Source organism: Hyperolius riggenbachi, chromosome 5 (genome assembly GCF_040937935.1).
Source record: "Hyperolius riggenbachi isolate aHypRig1 chromosome 5, aHypRig1.pri, whole genome shotgun sequence".
NCBI lineage: Eukaryota > Metazoa > Chordata > Amphibia > Anura > Hyperoliidae > Hyperolius > Hyperolius riggenbachi.
Window position 1 is genome coordinate 109,604,831 of NC_090650.1, and position 15,453 is coordinate 109,620,283.

Sequence of the window (15,453 nt, forward strand, 5' to 3'; positions counted from 1 at the left end):
CAATTACATCACCAAAAGGTCCCTGATTTCTGCTAGTGATGTGCGTTAATTGTAATATGTTTTTCTGAATCCATGTTAAGAACTCAATGGTGAATTGGAGTAACTAATCCCCATATGTGTTCTCTCTACAATGATGCTTGTCCACTAAGTATCACAGGAAAGAAGACAGTAGGGAAATTCTTGGTGCAGGTTTTACATTCTCAGAGCACACACTCTTTGCTTAATATACTATAATAATAATAATAATAAATAATAATAATCTACATTTTAACTTGGGTTTGAATGTGAATGGAGAGAACCTTTAGAGCTAAGTTGCATGTATTACATTTTTTGGAGGGGAGAAAACAAATTGGAAAAATAATGAAAAAAAAACATTTCAATATGAGCCATTAATGGAGGACAAGATATTGGAAGATAAAGGATGTTAATGGCAGATGATGAGAAGATTTTTACCATCCAAAAAAGCCTCTATGAATGCAGCTTAACACAATTAAATATGATGCTGTAAATCAATGCGCCAAACTGCATAATAGATTTAAGTGTACGGTCACAGATTCCAAATGCCTGGCAAGAAAATATGTGAGCTTTTCATGTAATTGGTATTACAAAAACTTGGCTTGATTTGTAATAGAAATGGACTGTTAATATTGTCAGCAATACTTCTTTCAGTGGGGAAATAGAAATTGTGTTGGAATGCTAAAAGTGATCTGAGATTTTGCGGTTCGTGAACGATGTTGCAAATACATTTCTTGGAATTCTATATAAGTTAACAAACTGATCAGTTTGTTTTTAAGCCTCTCACAAAGAGATGCCTTTCATCAAGCAGAAATAATTAAATTGGGGTATCGGAAGCTGCTAAAGTGATGTCAATCAGGCATATTCAAAATAGCCGTGCGCATGCAAATTATACACAGTTTTGTAGCTTCTTTCACAGACAGCAATAAAAGTGCTACGTATGTTGTTTACAATTGGAAAATGTAATTCATAAAAAATAAAGCAGTTTATGTTAGCCTGCAAGGGTCTTTTACACTGTACATACGCTAACTGCAATAATGTGCTGTTGGGGTTGCAATTTTGTTTTATCCCAGCTAAAGACAATAAATCTACAGGCAATATACTATATATCCAATATACAGTGGCTTTCAAAAGTATTCGCCCCCCTTGAAGTTTTCCACATCTTGTCATATTACTGCCACAAACATGAATCAATTTTTTTGGAATTCCACGTGAAAGACCAATACAAAGTGGTGTACATGTGAGAAGTGGAACGAAAATCATACATGATTCCAAACATTTTTTTACAAATAAACAGCCACAAAGTGGGGTGTGCGTAATTATTTAGCCCCTTTTGGTCTGAGTGCAGTCAGTTGCCCATAGACATTGCCTGATGGGTGCTAATGACTAAATAGAGTACACCTGTGTGTAATCTAAGGTCAGTACAAATACAGCTGCTCTATGACGGCATCAGAGGTTGTCTAAGAGAATATTGGGAGCAACAACACCATGAAGTCCAAAGAACACACCAGACAGGTCAGGGAAGTCCCATTTGCAGTTTGCCACAAGCCATGTGGGGACACAGCAAACATGTGGAAGAAGGTGCTCTGATCAGATGAGACCAAAATGGAACGTTTTGGCCAAAATGCAAAACGCTATGTGTGGCAGAAAACTAACACTGCACATCACTCAGAACACACCATCCCCACTGTCAAATATGATGGTGGCAGCATCATGCTCTTGGGTTGCTTCACTTTAGCAGGGACAGGGAAGCTGGTCAAAGTTGATGGGAAGATGGATGGAGCCAAATATAGGGCAATCTTAGAAGAAAACCTCTTGGAGTCTGCATAAGATTTGAGACTGGGGTGGAGGTTCACCTTCCAGCAGGACAACAACCCTAAAGATAAAGCCAGGGCAACAATGGAATGGTTTAAAACAAAACATATCTATGTGTTACAATGGCCCAGACAAAGTCCAGATCTAAATCCAATCGAGAATCTGTGGCAAGATCTGAAAACTGCTGTTCACAAACGCTGTCCATCTAATCTGAATGAGCTGGAGCTGTTTTGCAAAGAAGAATGGGCAAGGATTTCAGTCTCTAGATGTGCAAAGCTGGTAGAGACATATCCTAAAAGACTGGCAGCTGTAATTGCAGCAAAAGGTGGTTCTACAAAGTATTGACTCAGGGGGCTGAATAATTACGCACACCCCACTTTCCAATTATTGATTTGTAAAAAATGTTTGGAATCATGTATGATTTTCATTCCACTTCTCACGTGTACACCACTTTGTATTGGTCTTTCACGTGGAATTCCAATAAAATTGATTCATGTTTGTGGCAGTAATGTGACAAAATGTAGAAAACTTCAAGGGGGCCGAATACTTTTGCAAGCCACTGTATGCATACGGTATATCCAATTCCAGCAGTTTCCTTATGGAATGGGTCTTATACTAATGTTAGAGTAAACCTTAACAGATTTTAATGTGGATAAAATCCCAACCCCAAAATGTATTATAAGTCCACAAGAATGCCTGTGGTGCTAAACGCACATCTCTTCTATGGCACATTGATTAACCATGTAAGAATTCACACATGAAACTTATATACAGTAAGTTCTACAGATTTCTTCAAGAAATGTTAATAAATCAGCATGCTTCATAGGTCTGGTATCCTAATTCCACAGTAAGCATTAATATCAGGTACAGTACCAATGACAATATACAATATAATATACTGTAATTTCTTAATATGCATCAGTGTATGGTACCATGGCATAAATTGATTTATAAAGCACCATTATATACCATGGCACTGTACAAAGTAAGAATCAAACATGGAGTACATTATAATACAGACAGTAGAATACACCAAATATAGACACTGGTACAAAATACAGAATTGGTAGACATAGGGCTCGATTCACAAAGTGGTGATAACCCAGTGAAAGACTTTAGGCGTGATAACCATTTTTATCATGCCTAAACTCAGTTTAGGCATGATAAGTTTAGGCATGATAAGTTTAGGCATGATAAGTTTAGGCATGATAAGTTTAGATAAGTTTAGATCGCGCGCAAAGTCCTGCACGCAAAGCAGCGCCATTAAACTCTATGCAAAGTGCACCAGACTTTGCTAGCGCAAAACTTTTGATCAGCTGTGCACTGCGGTGCTAACCCAGTTGGTGCTTAAACTTATCACGCCTAAAAACTTATCACACCTAAACTTATCATACCTAAACTTATCACACCTAAACTTATCACAGCTAAACTTTTCATGCCTAAACTGAGTTTAGGCATGATAAAGGGCTTTTCACCAGCGTGCTAACTGTTAGCACCGCTTTGTGAATCAGGCCCCTAGTAATTACTGTGACAAATGTAGCATAAGGAAGGAATAAAATATGTAACAAATTCGAAGACAGAAAATGAACAAATTCCAAGACACAAAAGGGTGAGATTAAATGTTAATTTTACATTTGTAAAACCAAACAAAAGGCATACTTAAAAAAATGAAATATTTGCGTACAACAGTTACACAATCTAAACCCTGCAAAAAACCACACAAAGCTTTTTACAAAGGTACAACATATAGGGGTTAAAAGTAACAGGACTGACTCTGCAGTTTAAATTATTCTTTCTTGGGAAATGCCCAGCATATTCACTTGTGTTTCATAGGAAATGAAATTTCCCCCTTGACATTAAGTCTAACTGTATGTTGTCTATGCAATATGACAGCTCATTGACCCAAATTTATCAGCCAGCATAATTTGCCACACAAGGGAAAATACCACTTGATACATTATTATATAGATCTGATTTACTTGAGAAAAAATTACACTATTAGATAAAATGGGTCACCAAAAAGCAAAGTCTATTTCATTAACATGAAAAATTGTTAAGAATTTCCTTCTTCATCTCTGTGGGGTAATAAAAATACTTACCTTTTGAAACATTAAAGGAAACCTAGCGTGCAAGTATTATGAAGAATACCAGTGATGACTTCCATTTAACTTACTCGTGTGGATTTTGTCTTGATCATGTGGCTTCTAGTTCCATGATTAAAGTGGACCAGAAATCTTGCACAGGAAAGAAGGAAGACTTAGATAAATGCACCCTGTATGTATTTAGAGAGTTTAGCATGTCTAATTCCCCCTCGTTTCAGTCTAATCACAAGTTGTAATTTGATCTCTCCCCTGGGTCACCTGACTGCAGTGGCAGATAAAGCGTATAAGCTCATTTGCAAAGCACAGGATGTTAACAATATGTCTGCTTCCATGAAAGCATAAGTAGAAACACTGGAGGTTTATTTTAGGATTTCTATCAGGTATAACCAAGCAATGTTTTACTTTAAAGGTTATTATGCTGTTGCGTATCTTTTGGAGCAGAGAGGACGTACTCTAGTCAAACAAAAAAAAAATGCATTTTAGAAAATAAAAATCAGTATGTAGCTCATATTCTGTATTATTTTCTAATGAAACAACAAAAATGCATTATGCCACAAACGGCACATTTTTCTTTTTCTTCTAAAAAAAATCTGTTAAAATATGGGATGCAATAAAAAAAGATTAATTAGTTGGTTGGATAGATTGACTAAATAACATGGTGCAGTTAGCATTTTGAAAGCCTGGAATCTTTTGATCATTCTCAGAAGCAGAAGTTTAAAAAGGTTGTATTTGAAGTGATGAAAGCAGAACTACCATAAGAAAAGCTAAATGCAACTTTCATGTCTGTAATTTTCTATTATTAGTAATAATGTCTAAAAAGAAATATTCTGTTTACCATGCTAATGCCCAAAACAGTGGTTAAGTGAATATTCAACATAGTTTCTCTCAGTACTTAAACCCCTAAGCAAAGTGGATTACTTTATAGGTTAGTGACATAGGGTGTGACGCACTATGCACTGGGAAAGTTGCTGTGCGCAGGCAGTGCACTGCAGTTTTACCATTACTAATGTTAGAGGAACACCGCCCCTTAAAGGGAACCCGAGGTGGATCTTTGAGGGGCAGATGGGACACAGAGGTATGTCCTCTGTCTAATGACATGCCTCTGTGTCCCCACACCACCGCTCTCTGCCCTCCTCACCCCACCGCCGTGCTACAGCCCCCCGAGTTCATTGACAAGATTTGTTGCTAACTCGGAGGTAAACACAGCGGAGAGGAATTCCCTTTACAAAACGCCCACCAGGGGCATTCCTGTAGGGTTTCCTGAGCTGCCATTGGGCAGCTCTCTCTCCCTAGCCACACCTCCTGACACTCCCTCACCTCCCTGCACGGCACGCTATGAGAGACACACAGTCTCTCAGTGCTGCGTCGTGACTCAGAGGTCACAAAAGTGAAAGTGGGCCATTGGGCCCCACGGGAGCAGCGGGGAGCGGCGGCTTTTGAGGATACCTGATCCGTTCAGCCCCGCGGATCAGGTAGCCTACTTTTTTTTAAAATTTTTGAGCCCACCTCAGGTTCTCGTTACCCACATACATTATTTGGTTAGTGCACACGTTGCTATGGTATGGTGTAAGTGTAACGAGCATTACCATAGCAATGCGTGCGACACTGTGGTAATGTGTTTGGTGCTAATGGGTTAATGGGCGGTGTTCTCCTGGTGTTACTAACAGTAAAATTGCTTTGTGCTACCTATGTACAGCAACTTTACTGTTAGTATAGTGCAGGCCCAATCGGCCATATTCACTGAAGATTGGTAAAGTTGTCATGTACAGGAAGTGTACATCAATTTTACTGTTAATTACACAGACTACATACTGCACAATGTGCACCTTAATGCACGTTACCCTAGCAATGCTCACATTACCTGGAAAAGGTGGTTTGAGCTAATTTCCCAAGGTGCGCCATGAAGTTAGCGTAAGTGAGTAAAGTTGCAGTGTGCTCCGTCCATATGACTATTTGCTTAAGGTGCGCCATGTAGTCAGCCAATGTAAGTAAAGTTGCTGTTTGCTCCCTGCACATGGATAATTGCCCAAGGTGTGCCATGTAGACAGCGCAAGTGAGTTAAGTTGCTGTGTGCTCCATTCACATGGCTATTTGCACAAGGTGCGCCATGTACTCAGCGAATGTAAGTAAGGTTGTTGTGTGCTCCCTGCACATGGCTATTTGCCCAAGGTGCGCCTTGTAGTCAGCGTAAGTGAGTAAAGTTGCTGTGTGCTCCCTGCACATGGCTATTTGCACAAGGTGCGCCTTGTAGTCAGCATAAGTGAGTAAAGTTGCTGTGTGCTCCCTGCACATGGCTATTTGCACAAGGTGCACCTTGTAGTCAGCGTAAGTGAGTAAGGTTGTTGTGTGCTCCCTGCACATGGCTATTTGTCCAAGGTGCGCCTTGTAGTAAGCATAAGTAAGTAAAGTTGCTGTGTGCTCCCTGCACATGACTATTTGCACAAGGTGCGCCATGTAGTGTTGGGCGAACACCTGGATGTTCAGGTTCGGGAAAGTTCGCCGAACATGGCCGGGATGTTCGGCATGTTCGGGCCGAACCCCGAACTCCCCGAACATCCCGCTTTTGGGGGCCCTATGGGGTCGCAGGCATAAGGGGGGAGCATGCCCCGATCGCGGGGGGGGTCGGAAATTCCCCCCACCCCCTCCGCTAGCGCTCCCCCCTCTGCCCGCTTCCCCATACAAAAGTTTAAGGAAGTTAAACAGTACCGGTGGTAGTGGGTGGCTGGCAGTGGGCGGCACTATGAAGTGAGTGACTGAGGAGGAGGAGTCCGGAGAGTGACGCGTTGAGGGAGGCCGGGCAGCGGGCGGTTCAGCAGTAGTTTTACTTCCTTAAACTTTTGTATGGGGAAGCGGGCAGAGGGGGGAGCGCTAGCGGAGGGGGTGGGGGGAATTTCCGACCCCCCCCGCGATCGGGGCATGCTCCCCCCTTATGCCTGCGACCCCATAGGGGGGCAGTATTCGGCCGAACAGGGCCCTGTTCGGCCCTGTTCGGCGGCCATTTAGTAGTTCGGGGCGAACCCGAACTTAAAAGGCCGAACACCATCAGGTGTTCGGCCGAACGCGAACATCACCCGAACAGGGTGATGTTCTGCAGAACCCGAACAGTGGCGAACACTGTTCGCCCAACACTAGCGCCATGTAGTCAGCGTAAGTGAGTATAGTTGCTGTGTGCTCCTTGCACATAGCTATTTGCACAAGGTGCGCCATGTAGTCAGTGTAAGTGAGTATAGTTGCTGTGTGCTCCCTGCACATAGCTATTTGCACAAGGTGCGCCATGTAGTCAGCGTAAGTAAGTAAGGTTGCTGTGTGTTCCCTGCACATGGCTATTTGCACAAGGTGCGCCATGTAGTCAGCGTAAGTGAGTATAGTTGCTGTGTGCTCCCTGCACATAGCTATTTGCACAAGGTGCACCATGTAGTCAGCGTAAGTGAGTAAAGTTGCTGTGTGCTCCCTGCACATGACTATTTGCACAAGGTGCGCCATGTAGTCAGCGTAAGTGAGTATAGTTGCTGTGTGTTCCCTGCACATGGCTATTTGCACAAGGTACACGTTTCTGTACCGTGTATTGACCAGCTGATCCGGCCAGCTGATAATATTCAGCTAGCCCGATCAAGCCGCTCAACCCCGCCCGCTCGATTCCCGCCTGTGGACAATGGCAGGGAATCGTGCTCTGATAAGGAAGCGACGGCGGGGCGAGCGGTAATCGATCCGCGCGCATGCGTGAACGAGCGGGGACGCGGCAGGGACGCGTCTGGGGTCGATCCGGCGGCTCGATTAGCCGCCGGACGACCCGTGTATCCCCAGCATAAGTAAGTAAAGTTGCTGTGTGCTCCCTGCACATGGCTAATTGCACAAGGTGCGCAATGTAGTCAGCTCAGTGTAAGTAAGTAAAGTTGCTGTGTACTTCCTGCACATGGAAAATGTAACAATCTTTAGTCACTATAGCCCATAAACTCCCTTTCCACCAATCTCACATATGAGATATAGATGAATGAGGTCCTTGCCACAGACAGCAAGATAAGTGATTTTAACTTTAATTTAAACCAAGGCTTAAATGACAGCTAAAGTTAAGTCGAAGATCCATTTACATAACCTAAAAGTATGGTATCTGCTGTTTTTTTTAAACTGTATTAGCAATACTGATAGGAGCCAGGGTAAGGATTTGTTAAACCTGGCTTTTAGATGGTAATGCTACTCACAAAGTATTTTTAAAGGAGAATTATTGAGATTTACAATTGAGAAAATTGTAAATTTTAAAATAAGTGTATATAAAATGTAGGGTAAAATGCACTAAAAATTACCTTTTTCCCATGTCACTGCCGCTTACAGTAGGTAGTAAAAAGTGTTGGACTAGTTCATCTCCTTATGGGAGATACTCAGGTATATATTTATTTACAAAAAGCGATTACTGAATAACATTTGGTCAGTCTAACTGCCAGAATACTGTAATGGTCGGGTAGTGAGGTCAGCCAAAATCCTTATAATGGTCCTTTCCAGGGGTAGTCCCAGTGTTTTCTTTATTCCTTTGTGAAGAATAAAGAAAACACTGAGATTCCTACATTTGGATATGAACTAGTCCAAACAGTGGCATACCCACCACAAGGCTGCAGGTGCTCACAGCACTGGGTGCAGCCATGGCTAGGGGTGCCGCTGCGGCGCTCAGTCACTGTATTTTTCCACCTGGGACATTTTTTCATAGTTGTGTAAAATGTGCAGTGACATGCTTGGTGCCCCAACCCATCAACCCTCCCATCAAAAAATTGGTTGTTTTTTTTTGGGGGGGGGGGTGTCTGTAAATAATCAGCACCGGGTGTCAAACTCCCTAGGTACGCCAATGAGTCCAAAACCTGCCAGATCTGTCAGCTTTTAACCACCTATTGTAAGTGATAGCCACATAGGAGAAACGCTTTTTATAGTGCATTTCACTCTGGGAGGAAATGTACATTTTATATGTATGTATTTTAAATGTTACAATTTTGTACAGTAGTGGTCCTTTAATGTAAACCTGTGTACTATGTAGTTTCCTAATCATAACAGTTATAATTGTAGCATTCATTCACAAAGGATCAAAAATAAGTTGTTGTATTTGTGAGGATGACTGCATGCAAGGACACAGATCATATACTTAAATGGATACAATCATTTGAATAAGCCTCAGCAAATTACATTTTTTTATGCAAGGTAATAACTAAGCTGGCAATCATTCATTAAAAAAGGAAACAATAAGGATATATGTGAACTTCTAGGTCAGTGCAAATTAGGCACAGACTAAAACTCACTGAGCTTTATTAAACGTGCTCTTGCATAGCTCGGCAGTGGGGGCAGGGGAGCAAGGCCATAATTCCCTCTAGTAGTTAGATCAGCGCCTGTTGGGAAAACATTTTTACAGTACGCAATGCTGTGCTAAAAGTGTCTCCTCAGCATCACATACAGAGCAGCAATATAATGTCACGTCAAACCCCTCCCAGCAACGTATTCATTAACTCAACTGCTGGCAAGTAACTCTGTTACCGCTGTGTGATCTTTCCTGCTGTGTCTTTCTTATTGTTGATATGTTCTTGTAATTGGAAAGCTGCTGCCACTATGTCTGTTTCTGTCAACAAGCTGAAAATAATTGGAGAGTTTATTTATTTAATCATCAGTCTGGTGTTAGCATGTGTAAATATAGAATATCTTTGAGTTTATACCTGTAAAGAATAGGATTTTATAATTAAGCATTAATCCCAACATCTGAGTATTAGTGGAATTTGTAGTGTGCAAGTATGCAATAATAAAGTAAATCAATGGAGATGATTCTATTGTACACTGAATAAATACCGAAAATACATTTAGTGCATGATGCAATTGTAAGCAGACTCACCAGCTTTAAAGGCTAGTGAGTCTGATAATCAGGTGATGATTTAATTGCATTTAGCCCTAAGCAGGATTTAAAAAAATTGCACTTTGCATTCTACCGTTGGTCTGTCCCGCAGTACCGACACAAAAAATCTGAGTCCTGGATTTTTATTGGTCCAAACAGCGGACCAATGGGGAGCCCCAGTCTGAACTTCAAAGATGCTTTGCCAGGGCTCACAGCCATTTACAAGACAGGAGCCATAGCAAGGGGCGGTGGATGTTAGGTTGCACTGCACTGTTAGGCTGTCACGGCAGGTCACAGCGGTGGTGTACAGTGGCCCAAGGCTGGCGATGCCAGCAGTGCCAGGCATGCTGCAGCTGACGTTGGTAAGGGGTTGGTATCCTGCTGGATTTTGTGGTGGACACACATCTTCAGGGAAGCAAGGTAGCAGTGCTGTGGTGCTGAAGGACAGCATCACAGCACAAAACCTTGCTTTCCATTGCCTGGGATATGGGAGCGTTGTGCAAGCTACTTATCACCTTGAATAGCATCAGGCCCTGAGTGTTTTAAAAATGTATTCTTGCAATAAATTTAAAAATGACATGGCATCTGTTAAGTATGTTGATTCTTGCTAGGATAATAGTGTTTTTGTTTTGTTTTGGTTTTTGGTATGTAAAACACTAGGGCCATATTCTATTCAAGGTGATAAGAAGCTTTTAGATGCGAGCTACTTATCACCTTGCCATTGCGTGAAGATTATCGGCAAATCCTATTGCCAGTTTCCTTCCTGTGATGGCCGTTCGTTAGGGAGCATTACTCAGGCAATGCTCCCGTTTATCCGGCAATGGGGAGTGAGGCTTTACGCTGTGGTGCTGTCCTTTAGCACCATGGCCTCACTCCCCAGAGATCTGCGCACACACCCACCAAACTTCGCCGCCATCTTTCGCTGCTGCATCTGGGCATCTTCTTTAATAAGGAGACCCCTAGAGCTCCCCGTTGGGCCACCGTACATCGCCGAAACACCCCATGCAGCTGCGCCGTCACCCCTTTCAATATACATACCACCACTAAACACCCACCACCTCTCGCCACAATGTTATTACAGCGTATGTGTCACTGTAATTACTGTGCAAAGCATCTTTGAAGCTCCCACCGTTGCTCCCCATTGTCCACTGTCTGGATCATTTTCATTGGTCATTTGCTGGGCATGGCTTGAACTGTTTTTTTTAAGCACTTTTTGAAGTATTCTAAATGTTTAGATATAAAAAATGTTCAGACCTTCCCCAATTAGTTGTGAAATATACATACTTAGATACTTAACAGCTCTAAAAATGTATCAAAAGAGAGTAAGTGAAGTCATAAAACTTAATTTCTAAAACCTTGGAGCCTGATGTTTTTCTCAATATACTAAAAATTATCACATATATTGTCTCCCTATTTAGTTACATAGCATCATTATGTTACAAGAGGCAATAGCCTAGTATCTGAATCCAGCAAGTTATAGGCCCCTGTCAGTCATCATTAATCATATGTTTTCTATCCTTACTTCCTGTCTTTCTAAAGAAATTGAAAGTAATATAAAAAATGGACTAAATTGGATTCTTCCCAAAAGGGTGGGTCATTGACATCATCAGTCTGGCACTTATTGTCATCCAGAATGCTAATATTAAATGTAAAGGACATATCTAGACCAGGTGCAGGATGATATTGGCATAATGGGGATTCCTGAGTGTCATGTTTGCCCTCTATAGGAATCCTTCAACAAGGATAAGACTTCCTGGAGCTAATTCACATCCTATTAGATTGGGGGAAAGTTGCTGTCGGGAATGTCACCTTACCTATTATTATTTGCCTTTTGCTCCGGAACCTATGACAACAGTCATTCATCAGAATCTTAATGTTTGTGGAAGCTTCAAAGTTACAACTGAATATAGCTGACCCCTAAAATGAGGCATAAAATAGCTGTTGGAAAATATCAGTAAATACCTACTCTAACACAGAACCTTGCCCTGGTTGGCAAATAATAACCCCCTTTCTCGGCGGAAAACTAATAACCCCCCCAGTGAGCAACTAACGCTAACTAATAACCCCCAAGCGTGCAACTAATAACGCCCCCCCCATGGGCAACTAGTAACCCACCACTCTGGACAACTAATAACCTCCCTGGCAGACAACTAATAACCCCCTCGGTGGGCAAATAATAACCCCTTCTAAGCTTAACCACACCACAACACTTTGTGCCTGCTATTGGTAGCCTCAGTTCACATAGTGGGTGGACCCGGCACCTGCTATTTTTTAGCGGGCACCCATTTTTGATGTGTTTTTTTTTTTTTAGCTGCTTTGCTTCCACATGACAGATAAGTCTATAGATACTTTTAGTTTTATATAGGATGAATAGACGATTTTTAGAGTATCATTAATATTTCACTTAGCTTCAAAAAATAATTTCTGTTGGGTAGGAAGTGTATTATTTCCTCAAAAACAGAGATATGTGAACACTGGATGGACATTTGGACTGATTTGATTTCTCTGTAGTATAACTTTATATGCATGAGTAACTTTGCTCTCTGCTGCTTGTTGTGTTTTGGTATATGGTTTAATAAAAGTTTGATATAATAAAAAAATCATTAGGCATTCTACAGAAAAAAATAAGTGCACCTCAGCTTTAAAAAAACTTGGTAGTAAGGCTATTATCTTGCTCCTCATACTTGATATATCCATTCACAACAGCTTGGAGGCCTAAAAACAGATGATGCTGATGCAGCAACATATTTCTTGCAGGGGTGAAAGTTTTTAATGACAAGGAAAAAGGCTTATGTGACGGATTAGAGCTGGCGTAAAGTTGGTCACACATGATTCCAATAAGATCCTTCCAATAATTAATTTAATTGTTTGATTGGAACAGTTAAACATTTTAATTGTTATCAATCAGTTGTGTTCTCAAATGAACAATCATTTACACCAACCAATTATGTTATGCCCTATGGAGAGGAACAGTTCAAAATGGTGCAAGGTGAGACGTTTCCTGTTAAAAAGGGTGCCATAGTGTTCTCAAATGAACAATCATTTACACCAACCAATTATGTTATGCCCTATGGAGAGGAACAGTTGAAAATGGTGCAAGGTGAGACGTTTCCTGTTAAAAAGGGTGCCATATATAATAACGGGCACTTTGCCGCCTGCTATGCAAACTGGGGCTATAAACAGAGCGCTCAAAATGCCCACTATTTTTAGTCACAGTTTGTATAGCAGACGGCCCTGCTATTTTATTTGGTACCCTCTTCAACAGGATGCTGGCAGGCATGATAGGGTTAGGCTTCGGTGGGGGGGTTTAGGGTTAAGTACTACCAGGATAGGGTTAAGGCAGGCACCATAAGGGGAGGTTAAGGTTTGGCATCAACAGGGGGAGGGGTAAGGTTAGGCCTCTACAGGCAGGGGTTAAGGATAGGCATCACGGGGCGGGGGGTGGTTAAGGTTGAGCAACCCTGGTGGGAGGAAGGTTGAACACCACCAGGGGGGTTTTAAGGTCAGGCACTACCAGGGGTCCAGGGAGTCTTAGGGTCCGGCATCAGTAGAGGGAGGGTTCTGTGTGAGAGTAGGGTTAGGTTATAGTAAAATATCTTTAAATATTACCAATATTTTACTATATGAAATAAGTAGTAAATTATCGGAAATTGTACCAATGTTCTACTATCGGACCTTTTTAATGGGTGCCTTTATCAAATGCACCACTATGGAGATGGGAGGTAGAGAACAAGCGGGAGCGAGCTGAGTGGACCGCACAGCTCCTCTTCCAGCAGCGTGGCTGTGCAGTAGCTGAGCAAGCCCATATGCGCATGTGCAGTAAACCAGAACTGCTCTTGTTCAAGCAGCTCCATGCTACTGGGCATGCGCAGCCATGCTAGAAACAGGAGGAGCATGACCCCTATCTGGAGGGGTGCTGCGCGTAGTGAGGGGGGACATCAGAGCACCGAGGGAAGCCTCAATAGGATCCTCAGGCTTCCCTCTCTTCAGGAAAGTATCTAATTTTAATCCTGAGCTTCAGCTCGGAATCACTTTAATGTGGTGATAATTGGCATGAGAGTTTGGCAAGACATAAGAGTTGATCGGAAAGAGGTGATGAGGTGTTAGAGTTTGGTATAGCCATCTGTAAAGATTCCCTAAGTGGTGTCAGTGTTTGACAGTGATGTGAGTGTTTGACAAGGTGACAGTAAGCTGCACAAGTGTTAGGAATTTTGGTAGGAATGTTAGTGTTAACGTTATTGGTAGGAAGGTTAGTGTTGGGCATATCAGTAGGAGGAAAAGCGTAAGGGCATAGAGTAGAGGAAGGTTATAGAAGTGTACAGAAGGAAATAGCACCGAGAAAGAACTGTTGGTAAGCTGGTTGCATGGCATGGCCTGTACCAGTAAGATATAGCAGTGATTATAAATGTCCACAGAACTGATAGCTAAAGATTCAAAAAAGTGGAGATTTTAAATGGAATAGACTTGATGTTGTGTTATTATGTGATGGAAAAAATAGCATATGGGATAATCATTTACACATCTACATGGAATGGATAACACCAGTATTTTTATTTATAAAATTTTGCATGAAAAGCATTTGTTTGAAGATGTGAGCAGATGGTTTTGCTGGCTGAGGGAGCTGAATTGACAGAAATGCTGAGAAACACAGTGGTAACAGGAAGAGAAAGAAGATAGTGGTGAATTTATACCACTGGATAAGCCTCACTATAGTCAGGTGGACTTTTTACTTTTTACAGAAATGCTATTGTTTCATGAAATTTCATTGTCACCATTTTATGTTAACTGAGATTTGGTTGTGCCTAATGAAACTCATCTTAAAAGCAGCTAACAAGAAAAAAAAATTGGCTTATCGATTTCTTCTCTTTTGTTTCTGCAGATTTGTCTGAATTCAACCCAGCACTTCTTTTCGTCACAGCAGAGGAAACCAAACAACAGATTACGAGGCTAAACCATGAGGTATTTATGGTTTTGTTTTTATTTAAAACCTTAGTTTGTCCTCCCAGATTGTTGATAGTTAGTAAAGGTTAGTAAAGGATTATACCATTATTCAGAAATGCTTCATATTTTATGCAAGCATTCCCGAGACAATTTCCTTTACAAAAGCAAGTCACATGACCTAGAGATCTGTGCACAAAGTATGATGTCTTTAGGAGAGTGAGAGCTCCTTACTGGGAACCTGACACCTGACCTATCCCTCCTCTTCTTTCTGCTCCTTGCAGAGAAGGTGAAAGGGGTCAGGTCTGGAGAAAAAGTGTACTTGCACCCCACAGCTCCTCCCTGACAGCTTCATGTGGGTGATGATTAAGTAGGGGGAGGAGTTTGAATGGCACAGATATTGCTTTTTCAAGCAGCATGTAATATAGTCAAAGTGATAACTGAACATACAAAAATGGTTTACGTGAAATCCAGAAAACTTTGTGACTTGCAGATGATTATATGTTCCGGTTACATAATCCAAGCTAGTTCTCCATCTGTAAAAACCTTGACATACTGATGGTTTTCCAAACTAACCCCTCCTCTTTCATGTAACACTTTCCGGGGGAGCTAGAGAAATTGCAGTCCAGAAAATGTCTCTTTGGCTGAAAGTTGTCAATAGTTTAGCTTTTTATGCCTTTTCCACAAGCTATTAAAATGCAACATCATTGTTGAAAACAATAA

The 15,453-nt window shown here is 41.6% G+C and overlaps 1 protein-coding gene across 1 annotated transcript in view; it reads left to right on the plus strand.

Annotated features, from left to right (window-relative positions):
• The window catches only part of LOC137519710 (potassium voltage-gated channel subfamily H member 8-like), a 115,514-nt gene that overhangs the window by 79,758 nt on the left and 20,303 nt on the right, over positions 1 to 15,453 (plus strand). Inside the window, exon 8 of the mRNA XM_068238679.1 lies at positions 14,672 to 14,751. Coding sequence (XP_068094780.1) covers positions 14,672 to 14,751 — 80 coding nt within the window. The remainder of the gene's footprint in view (positions 1 to 14,671; positions 14,752 to 15,453) is intronic.